This window comes from Rhinopithecus roxellana, chromosome 4 (genome assembly GCF_007565055.1).
Source record: "Rhinopithecus roxellana isolate Shanxi Qingling chromosome 4, ASM756505v1, whole genome shotgun sequence".
Classification (NCBI taxonomy): domain Eukaryota; kingdom Metazoa; phylum Chordata; class Mammalia; order Primates; family Cercopithecidae; genus Rhinopithecus; species Rhinopithecus roxellana.
In genome coordinates this window covers 70307005-70323354 of record NC_044552.1, presented here as the reverse complement: position 1 = coordinate 70323354, position 16350 = coordinate 70307005, and the positions used below count along the sequence as shown (strand labels likewise).

At 49.3% G+C, this 16350-nt stretch overlaps 1 protein-coding gene across 1 annotated transcript in view; it reads right to left on the bottom strand.

Moving 5' to 3' along the window:
* Positions 1 to 16350, bottom strand: part of SYNJ2 (synaptojanin 2) — a 115514-nt gene that overhangs the window by 43281 nt on the left and 55883 nt on the right. Inside the window, exons 5-6 of the mRNA XM_010381542.2 lie at positions 11653 to 11736; positions 452 to 513 (exon numbers count right to left, since the gene is read on the bottom strand). Coding sequence (XP_010379844.1) covers positions 452 to 513; positions 11653 to 11736 — 146 coding nt within the window. The remainder of the gene's footprint in view (positions 1 to 451; positions 514 to 11652; positions 11737 to 16350) is intronic.

The window sequence follows — 16350 nt, the reverse complement described above, 5'->3', positions numbered from 1 at the left end:
GAATGACACGTAAAAAACTACTAATAGTAAAATCTCTGAGAGTGGTAACTGGGAGTTAGGGTACTTTTATTTTTTGCTTTATACTTTTCTATACTTATTTATTCTATATTATTTTAAAACAAAAAACAAACAGCTTCAAATATCCTATAATTTGGATTATCCCTTATTAACCAGGGCATAGAGAGGAAGCCTCATTGCAAGAAACTGATAAGATAAAATAATTATAAAGTGCCACCTGAACATTCATTAATTTACCTTCAGGAAACCTGAGAACAAGTAAAAATCCCATTTTGTAATCTCCCTTCTTGCATAAAGGACCAAAAGGAAAGCAGATTTAGATTGAGGGTTCAGGGTCCTCTCTTTCCTGTCACACCCTATCCCTTGTGTCTGATGGGAGGATGATGTCTAAGGATGACAATGACAGGCTTGGATGGTGTCAGACAATCCCTACCTGTCGAAAGCAGGGGCGTTGGCTTCCAGGCCTCTGTGGAGTCTCAGATGATGGGAGCCAACCTAAAGCAAAGAGAAGTAACAATAGTGATTCTTCCTGCTCTGCAAAGCAAAGAGGCAGTGGTTTTCCCCATTCTCCTTCTTACTGTCAGCCAGGCTGCATGTGGCACCCACTAGGCCACCTCTGTGGTCTCTTCAGGGCTCAGGGCTCAGGAAGGCTGAGCTCTCTGGATTCAGCTAACAGTGCTCCAAATTCAGGTCTAGGTGCCTCGAGTCTGACTTTGCTGCTGCCTAGTCCCAACTGCAAAATGACCATGTCTGCTGCAATTCTTCCACAGACAGAAGATCCAGGATAAGATTATGAGGCAGATGTCAGATCCTAAGCTCTCTGATAGCACAGAGGTCAGTGAAGCCAACTAGGGAGACAGAAACTGCTTCTCAGCCTCCTTCATGCCTTCAGGGACACCAATTTCGCCCTAAAATCTGAGTCATCCTAATTATCAAATTTGCCTTATTATTATTTATGAATAGAACTATTTATTTAATACTCAACTTAAGTTTAAAAAAGCATTTAAAATATAGTCACTGGAACCAGCTTAAAGGGGGCTTTCACTGGCCAAATCTGGGGCAATCTGAACATCAAACTATACGAGGACAGTAATAGATTATAACCTGATGAATAAAATAGAAATCCATGAATCTATACTGATGATAACTAGACGGATGAATAGATGGATAGATGGATGGATGGATGGATGGATAGATGGGTGGAGGATGAATAGCTGAGTGGATGGATGGATGGATGGATGGATGGATGGATGAATGAATAGCTGAGTGGATGGGTAGGTAGGTGAGTGAGTGGATGGATAGATGGATGGACAGATGAATGGGTGGATGGCTGAATGGATGGATACTGGGTGGGTGGATGGATGGATGGATAGATGGGTGAATAGATGGGTGACTGAATGGATACATGGATGGGTGAATGGGGATGGATGGATGGATGGATGGATCAGTGGATGGATAGAAAGGTGGATAAGAGAATGGATGGGTGGATGGATGGATGAGTGGACGCATCAGTAGATAGATAGCTGGGTGGATGGATAGACAGGTGAATGTGAGAATGAATGGATGGGTGAGTGAATGGGCAGATGAAAGATGGATAGGTAAGAGGGTGAGTGGGTGGGTGGATGGGTGGATAGATGGATGGGTGGATGGCTGGGTAGATTGATGGCTGGGTCACTGGATGGCTGGATGGATGGATGACTGGCTGGATAGAGGGATGGGTGGATGGTGGGTAGACAAGTAGGTGGATGGGTGGATAGACAGGTGGATGATGGGTGGATGGGTGGATGAATGGATGGGTTAATGGGTGACAGATGGGTGAATCAGTGTGCAGGGTGTGTAGGTGGGTTAATGGGGAACAAGAGAGGGCTCTATAGTAGAATACCAAGTGATAAATTTGGAGGAAATAATTTTTAAAAATCATCATTTTACAACTGTCATAGTAAATAATTGTTCAGCAAAAGTTATCTGTTGATGATAAATCTTAAGGGAAAGTTTAATGAGAAGCATGATACTAGCAGGGTCTCAAAGTGTCTCCCATAGATTGCTGATTAGTTGAAAGGGAAAACATATTAACCATAAGTGGAGAAACTGAATAGCACCTTGACTGGGTGACCAAAATTAACATCACTAATGAGGGGCAGATGGACACCATGTGCCTCCAGACCAGGTACCCTGAGAAGGACACAGCATCATGTAGGCAGCATGCTGGCCAGGGATCCATACACTGAATGTGATTATAATGAAACACTAGGAAAATCTAAAGGTAGGGACTCTCAAGTTAAAGGAAAAGAAGGCTTGCATTCTCCAAAAACATTAATGCTTTGACAGACAGAAAACCAAGGAACAGATGCAGATAAAAAACTAGAGACATGGCAATAAAATGCAGTATGTGATGCTGGACTCAACGGAGGAAAGGTGCTTCAAAAGACATCACTGAGACAAGTGATCAATTTGGAATATTGCCTGCAGATGAGACTGAAGTACTTTGTAATGTTAAATTTCCCAAATGTGTACCTATACTATGGTAATGTAGGAGAGTATATTTTGCACTTAAGTAAAGAGACACTGATATGGTTTGGATGTGTGTCCCTTCCAAACCTCACGTTAAAACGTGACCTTCAGGGTTGGAGGTGGGGTGTGGTGGGAGGTGTTTGTATCATAAGGGCAGATCCCTCATGAATAGCTTGGTGACAACCCCATGGTAATGAATGAGTTTTTTGCTAGTTCACAGGAGAGCTGGTTGTTTAAAGGAGCCTGCAACCTCCCTTTCCTTGCTCCCTCCCTTATCATATGACACACTGGCTCCCCTTCCTCTTCCATCATGACTGCAAGCTTCCTGAGGCCCTCCCCAGAAGCAGATGCTGGCACCATGCTTCCTGTATAGCCTGCAGAACCATGAGCCAAATAAACCTCTTTCCTTGATAAATTACCCAGCCTCAGTTATTCCTTTACAGTAAGGCAAACGGACTAACACCGACGTGATATATGCAACCTACTCTCAAATGGTTCAAAAAATAACAACATGTATGTGGCAAAAGGTTAAAATTGAGTGAATCTGGGTGAAGGACATATGGGAGCTCCCTCTTGTTCTTAAACTTCTTCTGTAGCTCTGAAATTATTCAAGAATAAGTTGTTGAAAATGCACTCTTTAGTTTTGCTTCCATTTGAGTGTTGTAAAAGTGGTGCCATCAGGTTTATCTGTGTTATGAGATGTAGCTATTATCATGCTTCACATATCATATTATAACTCACCACTACAGATGATACAACTTCCCCACTGCAGACTCAAAAAAAGCACCCATCTAGAGAACTGGTTTCTCAGCAATAGATTTAGAGATTCTTCGGAGAAGGTTTCCTTTTCTTTTCTTCTTTTTTTTTTCTTTGAGACAGGGTCTTACTCTGTTGCCCAGGCTGGAGTGCAGTGGTGCAATCACGGCTCACTGCAGCCTCAACCTCCCAAGTTCAAATTATCCTCCCATCTCAGCCTCCCAAGTAGCTGGGACTACAAGTGCGCATCACAACACCTGGCTATTTTTTTTTTTTTAATTTTTTTATTTTTTGTAGAGATGGGGTTTCACCATGTTGCCCAAGTTGGTCTTGAACTCCTGGGCTCAAGAGATCCGCCCACCTCGGCCTCTCAAAGTACTGAGATAAAGGCATGAGCCATTGTGCCTGGCCAGGTTTTTCTACATAAACAATTCAACAAAGTCCCAAATCCCTTTTGGTCCTAAGACACTTTGGTCACAGGCAAAATGAGGCATCTTGGCCGTTGGCTAATGGGAGCTCCTAAGAAAGGCTCACCCCAAACCCCGTCATTTTGCTGCCTGTGTTGCCTCTGTCCTTTATCCCCATGGCCATCAAAACCTGGCTGAGGAAATCTCAGAGAATTTGAAAACTTTCATGGCCACACTGCCGAGAGGCCTGCTCCATCCTGCACCCTGAGGGAAGTCGGCGGGTCTGTGTACCCCTCAGCTACCCTCTGAGAGGTCACCAAGGGCTGAAACCCAAGAGAGGGGCTACCTGCTCTGTGTCGATCATCACAGGAAATCTCCCCTGGCTTCAGGGATGAGTGGCAGCTGTTTGTAGGATCATTCCCATGGGAGCACAGTGAGACGAGAATACAAGCTCGGCAGGCCAGGGCTGAGGAGCCTGGCTCTCCGTCATGACAAGTTCTATTACTGGACATGTCTAACGGCCTCTCCCTGAGTCATAACCCGAAGCCTCTTCTTTTAATCAGGCAGAAACTGTCGCACAGATGACTGGACCTAGCAGTGTCCAATCCTCAGGCTCTATAGCTCCCCTGTTAACATATAAACTGCATTATCAGTCAGCAGTCCATTCCTCAGTTACTGAGCACCCTCTGAGTCATCATGCCTTTGGGTATCGTGGAAAGGCAGGAAATGGATGGGAGACGCTGAATCCCCTGCCCTGGGTGATGACACCTAACCAGGACCCCCATGGAAAGACCCAGAAGCACTTCAAAGTTTCTAACAAGTCTGCACAAGTGCAAATTAATTTGACAGAAACTATGCCCTTGAGTCCAGGGAGCAGGCAGCAAAGCACGGTGGAATGAGGTGCCTGCCTATGATGGGGTCCCCTCAACCACATCATTGAGGACTCAGGGAACATGGCAAGCAGATGGCACACCCTGGAATCAGCTGCCCACAGCAGAAGGCACAGCCTGGACAGGGGCTGCAGCACATCTTTTCTGAGGCCTCGGGCCTGTCTTTCATCCTGGACTTAGACAACCATTCCGTGTGGACAGGGCTGGGCCCAACTGTCACAGGCATGGTCAATATCCCCTCAGTGGCTAGTCCAATATCACTGCTGACAACAAACCTTTCTACCTCGGAGCACTAAGAAGTCAGGAGCACCACCCCCAGGTGAATGACCAGAGCAGGGAATGGGAAGGAAGGATCTGTAAGTCTAGACCAGTGGTTCTCAAAGTATGGTTGTTGGACCTCCTCTGGGTACTTGTTAAAAATGCAAAGTCCTGGGCCCACCCTAGATCTGCTGAGCCAGACTCTCCAGGGTGGGGCCAGGAATCTGTGTTTTAACAAGCCCTCCAGGAGATTCCTACGCACACACGCTGAAGTTTGAGCAGCTCTGGTTTTGACTTATTTCTGGATTTGTTACATTTCCTTTTGGCTCAGGATGCAAATGCCCATGAAGGGGTAGAAGGTATAACAGCGGCCGTGTGCACACCTGCTGAGCTGTGTCCACACTTGCAGAGCTGTGTCCATACCTGCAGAGCCAGGTGCATACCTGCAGAGCCAAGTGCATACGGGCAGAGGCATGTCCCCGCCTGCAGAGCTGCAGGTACACCTGCAGAGCCGTGTCCACACCTGCAGAGCTGCATGCATACCAGCAGAGGCACATCCACACCTGCAGAGCCTCAGGGACACTGTGACCAGGCTCAGCTTGCCACAGCTGCTTCCTTAAGCTCAGGGCCTCAGGCTGAGTCCCTCCATCCCCTAAACAAGCTCTATTACTGGACTTGTCTGTCTGCCTCTCCCTGAGTCATGACCCAAAACTGCTTCTTTTAAGCAGGAGGAAAGGCAACACAGTGAGGCCTTGGGCAAAAGTGGAGGGGGAGCTGGGCCTTACGTTCTGTCCGGAGCTCACCCTTCCCCCATCACCCCATGCATCCCTTTCATCTGGGTTTCTTGGGCCTCATATCCTTCCTCCCCTCTGTCCCGCTCCGACACTGACCAGCGTCCATCTTCTCTGGCGTCACCTAGTCCTGAGGTTACTGAGTCAGGCATGAGCTGCAGCTGGGGGCAGGGTCCACCACTGTCACTGCATTTTGTAGCTTCCCTTCTTCTTCACCCCATCCTTCTTCCCTCTGGGCAAAGGGCCAGCTACTCTTATCTGGCCTCTAAAGTCATTAGTTCAATCCTATAGACCAGAGACGAGTTAAGGGAGACAGCCATGAGGATAGTCAGGGTCTGGAGAACTCCTGGCTAAGGGAGTCCCAGCAGAGTCTCGATCAGCACTCAAGAGGCCCAAAGATCGTAAACAGCACCTCCATGCCTCTCCCCTGCACCCCGACTTAAGGCTACCCAAAAATCTCAGCTCAATGGCCTCCCATCTGGCGTCTTTCCCCTCCAAACTAACACTTCCTAGACTTCTGTCTAATCATGTCTCCACCTCTCTTGTAGCCCTTTAGCACAGTGTCCAGTGTGTGCTGGAGCCAGCTCCTGCAGGCCTACAAGCTGACTGTGCACCGAGATGGTCCAACTCTGAGCTCAGCAATATGAAGCTGGTAGGTTGAAACTGGCCATGATGGGAGAATTTACACCACAGCAATGGACAAATGCTACAAACCAAAGCTCCCTGTACCCAGTCTGACCCCAATAAAACTGGCTTGCCAGAACAGTACCGAGTGGTTCCCATATTTTCCTGCACGCTGGAGTCACTTATGGGTCTTCAAAAAGGACAGCTGCCTGGCTCCCGGCCCCAGATATTGTGACGTAATGTGTATGGTATCAACCTGGGTATCAGGATCTTTCAAGGCTTCCCAGCAGAGTCTTCTGTGGAACAAGGTTGGGGAGTACTGCTTGAGTAGCTGCTGGTATGGGATGCAACCTCCTCAGTGTAGCATCCACAGGCCCTTGACCCAGGCCTGCTCACCTCTCCTATCTGTCCTCCCATTCCCTTCATGCCCAGGACTTTAAGAAGTTACCCAGTGACACTCCCTGATCACTGTGATCCCAGGGGTTACAACACCTGCACCCACTGTTCCCTCTGCAAGGGCTGCCTTCCTTGCCTAAGTGCTTCTTCCTCACCCCTCCCCAGTTTGGACCCTTGCACAGCCCACCCCACACACCTTCAGCCTGGGAGAGCTGCCCCGGGGGCCTCTCCCTTCCTCCAGCATGGCTCTATCCACACAACACTGCCATGTCCTGCCCCCTGCTCCCTGCAGGCAGGGACTGTATCTGATCCCTGGTGCCACCTCCACCTGGCAGATGCTCAGTGAATGTTTGGGATGAATAAATGGCTTCATCTGGGGTTACTGATTTACCATGAGTCTGTGAGGGGTGAGAGATAAGATACCCCAGGAAGCTGTCAGCGTGTCACTACATCTCACGGTGTCCCTGTCCCCATGAAGACAGGAGGAAACTGTCATTCAGTGCTCAGGACACCAAGAACCACGCTTCTCCGGATGCCACCAGTGGTTTTATCTCCTGGGTGTTATCATTTGTTTCTATTAGTATCAATAGCAGCTGCCATTTTGAGTACTTTTTAGGTTCTAGATACTGTTTTTTTTTTTTTTTTTTTTTTGACAGAGTCGCACTCTGTTGACCAGCCTGGAGTGTGGTGGCATGATCTTGGCTCACTGCAAACTCTGCCTCCCAGGTTCAAGTGATTCTCCTGCCTCCTGAATAACTGGGATTACAGGAACCCACCACCACGCCTGGCTAATTTTTGCATTTTTAGTGGGGACGGGATTTCACCATGTTGGCCAGGCTCATCTTAAACTCCTGACCTCAAGTGATCTGTCTACCTCGGCCTCCCAAATTACTGGAACTACAGGCGTGAGCCTCCACGCCCAGCCAAATTCTTATACTATGTTCTTTAATCCTCTCTAGAACGCTATACGGGAGATATTGTTAGCCCCATTTTACAGAAAAGTAAACTAAGGCTTGGCACAGACAAGAGCCTCTCAAATACACATGGTTACGAGGCAGGGGAGCCAGAGTTTGAATCTGAACCCAGGTCTGCATAGCTTCAAAGCTTGTGCTCTGAGTCACTGTCATAAACTGGCTGTGACCGTGGTTCTTTCTGTGGTGGCTGCGGGAAAGCTTGGAACAAATGTCAGATTCCTTCCCATGCACACGAGACCCATGGCACGCACGTGGGCACCAATTCGACTCTTTCCCTTCATCCGGACCTCTTCACTTATTTTTGAAACTATTATACTATAAGCCATCTCATGTCCTTTTGGAACAAATAAAGGTACAAACACATAAACGTGCCCATCCAGTGCCACAACTCCATGAACTTGGCAGGGAAGAGGCGAAGGTAGGGCAAGAGAGGTCTGCTCTAGTCAGCATCCTCCTCCATTTGGTTCAGTTGCAGGAAACTTCAAAAGACAGACTGAACTCACCTTGGCAAGGCACGTGTCTGTACAGGCATATTAGGGTGAGGAAGCTTCTACAATGACCAGGGGAGCAAAGTTGTCAACCACAGACACAGATCATAAATAGATTCTTGAACTAGCTAGACTAGGGAGCAATTCGCTTTAAGGGTAAAATTTCAATGTGGCTATTTATAAACTGCACAACCCATTTACACAGTAAAAATGAAATTTATTAAAGGTACACGGCTGCTAGAAATGGAGTCAGGAAATACTGAAAGTACCATTCCTGGGAAAACATGCAGACAAATCCTCATCTACGACCCTCTGCCCACCCCTGCACCAGCCTGCTAGGCTCCTGGGTTTCCAACGGCAGCCATCAAGAAGGGACAGCATTGCAGCTTAATATGCAAGCTACTCACCCCAAAATCTTTGCACTTTTCATCTAACCTAAGTGAAGATGGAAGAGAAAAAGTTCAAAGCAGAGAAAAATAACCAGAAGCGGCCTTATGCTTGATAGTGACAGTTGAAGCCAGTGATGGTAGACCACCACTTCCCGCCACCCTCCTGGCCCCCTCTGAAGATGACTTCATCTCTCTTTGATGATGAGTGGTGTTTAGAGGCTAAACACAGGTATTAGGCCCAAAGGTTAGCAAATCCTTAATAAGATTAAGGAACACTAAAGCCTTCTGAAACTTGTTTTGAAGAAACCATGGAGGCCGGGCATGATGGCTCACACACCTGTAATCCTAACACTTTGGGAGGCTGAAGCGGGCCGATCACTTGAGGTCAGCAGTTCAAAACCGGCCTGGCCAATGTGATGAAACCCTGTCTCTACTAAAAATACAAAAAATATTAGCCGGGCATGGTGGTGGGAGCCTATAACCCCAGCTACTTGTGAGGCTGAGGCAGGAGAATCACTTGAACCCAGGAGGTAGAGGTTGCAGTGAGCTGACATCGCACCACTGCACTCCAGCTTGGGTGACAGAGCAAGACTTCGTCTCAAAAACAAAACAAAACAAAAACAAAAACAAAAAGAAGAAACCATGGAGGCTTTGGTGTAGCACAAGTGTTAGGAATTTAAGAGGGTGAAACAGCTGCCAAAAAGCTGAGACCTCAGGGTCCGCTGCTCCTGGCCCGACAGACCGAGGCACAGTCATCCCATGGCGGGTCAGGCTACATCTGAGGCAGCATGAAGGTCAAGGGGGAGACCAAAACGAAATCTCAGAGGGGAACGACGAAAAAGGAGTGTCATCTTTTAGATGAGGGAGATGAGAACATTGAGAGTCTTAGAAACAGGACAGAAGGTGGCCAAAGGAGTTGGGAGGCCTTAGAGAAGACAAGAAGAAGAGGGAACCAGAAGACTCCCCGTAAGGGCCGAAGGTGAGTCACACAGAAGAATCAGATTTACTCCTGCACACCCCAAAACACTCTAGAGTCGGACAGACGCAGCAGTGCAATATAGGAGGAACTCACTAAGAGTCAGAACCATCCCCAGTCGTGGCCTGGAGGACAGCCCTTTGGGGGTCCTGGAAGAAGGATCCCTGAACTGGCCAGGTGCAGTGGCTCACGCCTTTAATCCCAGCACTTTGGGAGGCTGAAGCAGGTGGATCACCTGAGGTCAGGAATTCGAGACCAGCCTGCTAACATGGCGAAACCCCATTTCTACTAAAAACACAACAAAATTAGCTGGGCGTGGTGGTGGGCTCCTGTAGTCCCAGCTATTTGGGAGGCTGAGGCAGGAGAACGGCTTGAACTCGGGAGGCGGATGTTGCAGTGAACCGAGATTGCACCACTGCGCTCTAGCCTGGGTGACACAGTGAGACTCCATCTCGGAAAAAAAAAAAAAAAAAAAAAGGAGGACGCTGAACTGAGAGTCACAGGGTGGAATGGATGAATTCCAAAGAAAGGGTCATTCCCAAATTCTAAGAGTCCATCATGACCATCCCCCTAATTTTTGGATTTCTTACAAACTTTACATGAAACACACATGGTCTCCCTATCTCCTTTTTGTGCCACTACTCATTCGATCAATTCTTTCATTCTCCTGAATACAGAGCTCCAGAAGTTTCCAAAGGAAAACTCCATATTTAAAGAAAATCAGGTTTCAAAAACTCTTTTGGAATGTCTGGAATGGGAAATCTATAGATAAAGACAGCAGATGAATGGGCGAGTTGGCCTGAGGGAGACTTGGAGGGGACGGGAGAGACGGCTAATGGGGACGAAGTTTTTTAGCGGTGATCAAAGTGTTCTAAGATTAGATTACAGTGGTAGTTACACAACACTGTAAATGCAGTAAAAACACCAAGTTGTAGGCTTTAAATGGATAAGTTATATTGCAATAAAGTTGTTTTTCCATAAACCTCCTTTGGGCAGCCCTCCGGAGGAATTTCTGCATCACCGCTGTCCTCAGGAGCATTTCTCTGGAGGCTGTCAGTTATCTCAGTGCACTGTGGTGAGCTCTTTCTAGTGGAAAGACTGAATGTTAATCAAGCCTTTTCTCCCTACCAGAGCACGGAGCCTAAACAGGACCTCCATTCATCCATCTCACTGCCCAGGCTGACCCAGTACTTCACCAATGCTGTCAGCGCACCGTGCTGACAGCCATGGGGACAAGTGACTCACCTGCTCCGGGCACAGGGTCAAGTCAAGGACCAGGCTAAGAAGCTGAACCCAAGACGGGGGACCCTGAGTCCAGCATTGTCAAACAACGCCTGGAACCTGGCAGATGGCACTCTGGGCCCCGCTAGCCACTAGCTGGCAACCCAAATGCAGTCACATGAGAGCTGCAGGTAAGAAGAGCCAAGAGGCCACAAAGGCCCTGGCCGAGAGGCTTTCTGAAGGCACCCATGTCCCCTCGGGACAGGGAGGAAGACTGGGGATAGTGGGGAGGCCCCTCCAGTCCACTCGGCCCACAACCCACCTTGTTAAGAGACCCTGGTGACGGAGGCAGCATGTCATTCCACTAAATGTGTTCTTGGAATGTATCTCCACCCTGAGCTCTTCCCAGGAGAAAGAATGCCAAATCTCTCTGGCACTGACCAGAGCCCAGCTTTGGACAGCAAGGGGTATTTTTAGAAACCACGGGAAAGCTGTGGAAGTCTCACGTGGCCCCACAACAGGCAGCACCGAGTGCCAGCCCTACGCAGCCACAGAGCCTTCCTGAAGCCCTTTATGAGAGTCACGGCTCTCAGAAACGTCCTCAGTACACTGAACTCAGGGTCTAACCTCAGGCAGCGCTACCCCAAGCTCACTTCGCGGCACCCACTCAGCAGGCACCACAGCACCGTTCCCGAGTCAGCGGCTTCACACAGCACCCTTGCCGACCAGAAACAACAAAGTGGTGTCTGTGTTTTCTACACACATGCACGCATGCACACACACACACACGTGTGCACACTTTGACAGCTCAGCTCAACACAACAGGGCTAAGGAAAAAGACTGGAAACTATGCCATGAAAGGAACATGTTAAAAGAAATCTTCCCCAGCTGTTGAAGGGAAGGGCAGCGCGGACAACATCACAAGGGGACAATTAAATTTTTTCATGACCTACCTGAAGCCCTGGCTGCTCCCAGAACAGCGGAACGGAGCCTCTGATCTGGACAAAAGATGACACTCCATCGTCCATGTAAATCGTCTGTGGCACAAGGAAACAGAAAGGGAAAGGTATTCTTCAATGAAACCGAATGTCCTGGGCTGGGTAATGGGATCCGGCCGCCTGTGACCCGACACCAGCCAGAATGAAGGGCAGACGGTGGACTCCGGCGTCCTCTGCTCCCCCACCCTGGCATGGCTGGCAGTGCGCTCTGACCTCTGGCCAGGTGCTGGGTGGGTATACTGGCTGTCGACCAGCCTCTGAGGAGGGGGTCTGCTGGGGGTTGGGGCCTCCCAGGGTCTCCAGGAATTCACACTTCTAGGGCACAACCTTATCATCACCCTGAAAATCTCAGCAACAGCCCCCTGCCACCCCCGTGTGAATAGAAGCCGATGTGCTCTGGAATGTAACCTTCCTTAGAGCCCTCTATTTTTACCTTGGCAAATAGCTAAGCAGCAGAGAGCTATAAGAAAAGGACTGAATGAAATAAAATGCACCACTGATAGCCAAAAGACCTTGCTGACTGTGCTAGCCAGTCTTGTACTTGACAATACAAGACTCAGCTTGACCTCATACTTGGTCCTGGCCCTGCCCCACTGTGTTCTTAAAACACTACTCAGTTAACACACACAACACGGTTTCCACAAGCTTCCAGTGTGACAGCACCTGCAGAGAAAGAAATGATCCTTACACTTTAAGACATCTATCTCTTCCCCACCCACACGTACAGCTATTTCAGAGTGTGCCTGCAGGCCTCCAATGATGCTGGAGTGCAAGGGAGTTTTAAAAGGACAAGAAGTACGATCCTGAGCGCAAGCAGGGGCAGGCGGCGGCACTTATCAGATGCGGGGCCTTTATCTGTGCAACTCTAGCCTGGTCTGGCAGGGTGGCCTGGGCGCTGCTGTGGTCCTTGCCTTTCCTCACCGGCCTGCTCCCTTACAGGGTAGCTTTCTGTACAGGCGAGATCACGCTCAGATCACACAGGAATGAGTCATTCTGCAGTGGAGGACGTGAAAATTAGAGCCACTGTTTCCCTGGACCACAGGAATTACAGGAGCCTGGTATCTACATTGTCAAACTAGAATTCTATCCTTTAATCTCCAAAGGGAAAAAGCATGTGTTAAGAACTTGCTGTCTGTTTCCAGGTATTGAGTACCAGCAAAGTTGTTACACTCCATTCTTCCACTAACAAAACAGAATAAAATAGCAGGTTGCTTGAACAGCTGCAGATATAGTTGGCTACCATGAAATTAGGTATACACAATTGACCGGCGTGTGTGCCCTGCATAGGCCCAGGTTCCTGGAAAAGAAACCAACTAGGCCAACATTTGTATGTAAAGACAACGTTTAACAATACCCAGGCTGGGCATGGTGGCTTACGCCTATATTCCCACCACTTTGGGAGGCCAAGGTGGGAAGCTGGCTTGAGCCCAAAAGTTCAAGACCAGCCTGGGTAATAAAGTGAGAAAAAACAATTTTTCTCTATAAAACAATTGTTTTCTCTACAAAAACAATTTTTAAAAAGTTAGCTGGGTATGGTGGAATATGCCTGTAGTCCCAGCTACTCAGGAGACTGAGGCAAGATCACTTGAGCCTAGGAGGACGAGGCTGCAGTGAGCTATGATTGCACCACTGCACTTCAGCTGGGGCAAGACAGCGAGATCCAAAAAACACCAAACAACAATAAAAACCAATGCCCACGATCTATTTACGCTGAGGAATGTCTCCCTTCACTCTGACTGCCATGTGCCAACAATGCCACTTCCAGCATCAGACCAGGCTCCTCCCAAGCTGAGAATGGCCCAGAACCAGCTTCTGAAAACACCGAGGGTCATCAGTGCTCTGTATGCCCCTCCCTGCCCACACTGGAGCAAGAAGAAAGTTTTTCCACCCCGTCCTCCACAGGGAAGCAGGTGACATCTGTACCCCATCCTATCACCAGGACTGCCTTCTTTGTTCCCAAGGCGATGGGCATAACTAGACCTTCAAATGCAAGTAATCCGTTTCCAATCTGGGTGAACAACTTTTTACACCAGTGAAGAAGTGATGTCTCACCTCACAGATGCCATTTTGACAGAGGGCTCTTGGGGTGGGGAGGCAGGACAGAGTGGAAGCAGGAGAGAAAGTGGGCTCTGGTATTAGCACAAGTTGGGTCTGACTGCCACTTTGCAAACCCCCATTTGCCTAGCAGGGTGGCCCTGGGCACATTACTTAGCCATCCTCAGCCTCAGTTTCCCTCTCTCTACAGAAAGTTCATGTCACCTTGAGCACAGAGAAGGGATGAGCTCTGAGGAGTAAGTGAGGGGGCGTAGTCCCAGCAGAGTAGCCACTCAAAAACGAAGCTGTTTTCTCTTCCCCAGAGGCACTGACGCTATGAGTATGCACAAGGGCACCTGCTGGCATCGGAGAGAAGTTTGGGCCCTGGGAGGAAGGAGGGATCCAAGAAGGAACAGACAAGACGTGGGAGGGAGACCAGGAAGAGCAGTGGGGCCACATAAGGAAAAGACGGAGGCCCATGCCAGTGCTGTGATGAGGCCAGGCCAGTGCCTAGACCCCAGACTGAGCAGCCGGAGGGCGACCCTGAATGACGCTTCCAGAGCAGTGGGAACAGAAACCTAATGGCCATAAAAAGAGAGGGACGAGGCAGGAAAACTCACAGGTGTGCATATACCTTCTATCTGAAAGGCTTTCTGCTGACCTTCTACTTTCAGATACAGTGTCTGCAAACCAATTATCTCCAAGTCTGCATTCCTGGGAGGACACGCAGTCATCCTAACCTCCCTGAATGAGTCAGTGGCCTTATCTTGAATAGCCAAATATTTATCTTACATCTTTTTTTTTTTTTTAATAGACTGAGGGGACTTTTTGGTCTTGTTTTTCTGCGTGGTGAGTCAGCACTGCAGAGCAAGCCCACCAGCTATGACTCAGCAGAGCCAAAAAGACTCAAGGCTTCCTCCCAAGGAGGCTGAGATGCTATCTACACATGCACACAACATCTGTGCGTGCACACACACAACACATGCACCACCCACACACGTGTATACAACACACAAATGCACACACTGCACACATACACATGACAAACAACAAACACAAGGCACACACGCCACACACAAGCATACACAAACGCACATGACACACACATGTACAACACATAAATGCACATACCACGCACATACTGTGCACATACAACCCGTGCACACACACACACGGCTTGCCTTGGAGAAGGAAGATTAATTATTTATTCCTCCTAAGAAACATGTTAAACCAAAGCAAAAGTGGAGGGTGCCACAGGGCCCCCCTTTTCTGGCTCCCTGAGAATTAATTCCTGAGAAGCTGATCCACCTGCCAAGAGTCTCCACCACAGGGAGCCAGTCTGCTCCTGGTCCGGTCCCACCATTTGTTTGCCAGATGATGACCGCACAGCCGCCTGTGGGCACGCTCCACTTTCAAATGGCCAGCAGGCCCGGCTGGGGGATCCTGTTTCCTTTGCAGGGGCCCCAGGCCAGCGTGACCTGCGGGCGGCACCACAAGTGGCTGACCTGCCTCCCCAGCACAGTCCTTCCTACTGGAGGCTCAGCACTCATTTCCTCAAAGTTGCTCCCTGCACCCTGGGGCGAGGCCACCGAGACGCAGAGCCTGCCACTTCCTCAGCTGTCAGGTGGACGGGGAGGCCACGCTGTGCTACCAGAATGAGCCTACCCGACTCTGTCCATAGGAGCATGGTAAAGATCTTCAGAAACATCAGACAGTCTGCTCCTGTACCATAAGCAAAGCTGCGAGATGCATATGGAGGGCTCATGACATGCTCCCAACCCAGGCCCTCTGCTGTGACTTTGCAAACTCAAGGGGGTAGGATGTGCCAGGCTCCCCTGAGGGACCTCTCCAGAATCCCAGCAAATCACTGGCATCTGAAATAGGTGAATCTCAACAGGGTCCCAGGCAGATTCCCCTGCAGACCAGGCAGCCCGATCCTCACGGGGCTGCTTCCCTGAGCTCAGCGAGGACCTGCAGGCCGAGCCTTGCTCCACTCTCCCAACTCATCCTAGAAGAACTGTCCTCAGCAGGCGGCTGCGGAGCCAGGGAGGGTAGCGGGGCTGCCGCTTCACAGGAGCATACTAACTGTGCGTTCCACTTAAAGACGTGTTTTGTGTTTTAAAAACGAACTTAGATCAACCTAAGCATCTGTACTGCTATAAAGTGACATAAAAATATTCAGTGACTCCAGAGACAGGACGCGAGTGGTTCCCTTGGCATATATAAGTGAGGCAACATGAGTTTCTTGCTTTTGGGGAACAGTCACTTCCCTGCAGCCATCTCTGCTCCTCCTGCCTCCATAATGTTTTAGAAAAGGGGCTGTCACATCTGTGTTGTTCGGCTTGGAGGAATGCTCACCCCCCACCAGGCCCATGTCCTGGTCCCATATGTGCAGGAAGCATGAACCCTCTCTGCCCCTCCAGTTCATGTGTGTTTCTTTCTGCTCCATGCCCCTCCTGCCTGGGCTGCGTGCAGCACACCCTTCTCCCTGCCCTGGCTCTGCTGTGCTTCCCCTCGCCCTCCAGGCAGGGGTCACTAGCTGAACACCGCCTATCAGAAGTACCACCTGGAAGGGCAGCAGCGCCTGCCAGGGCCAGCTTCACCTGTCCCACTCCTGCT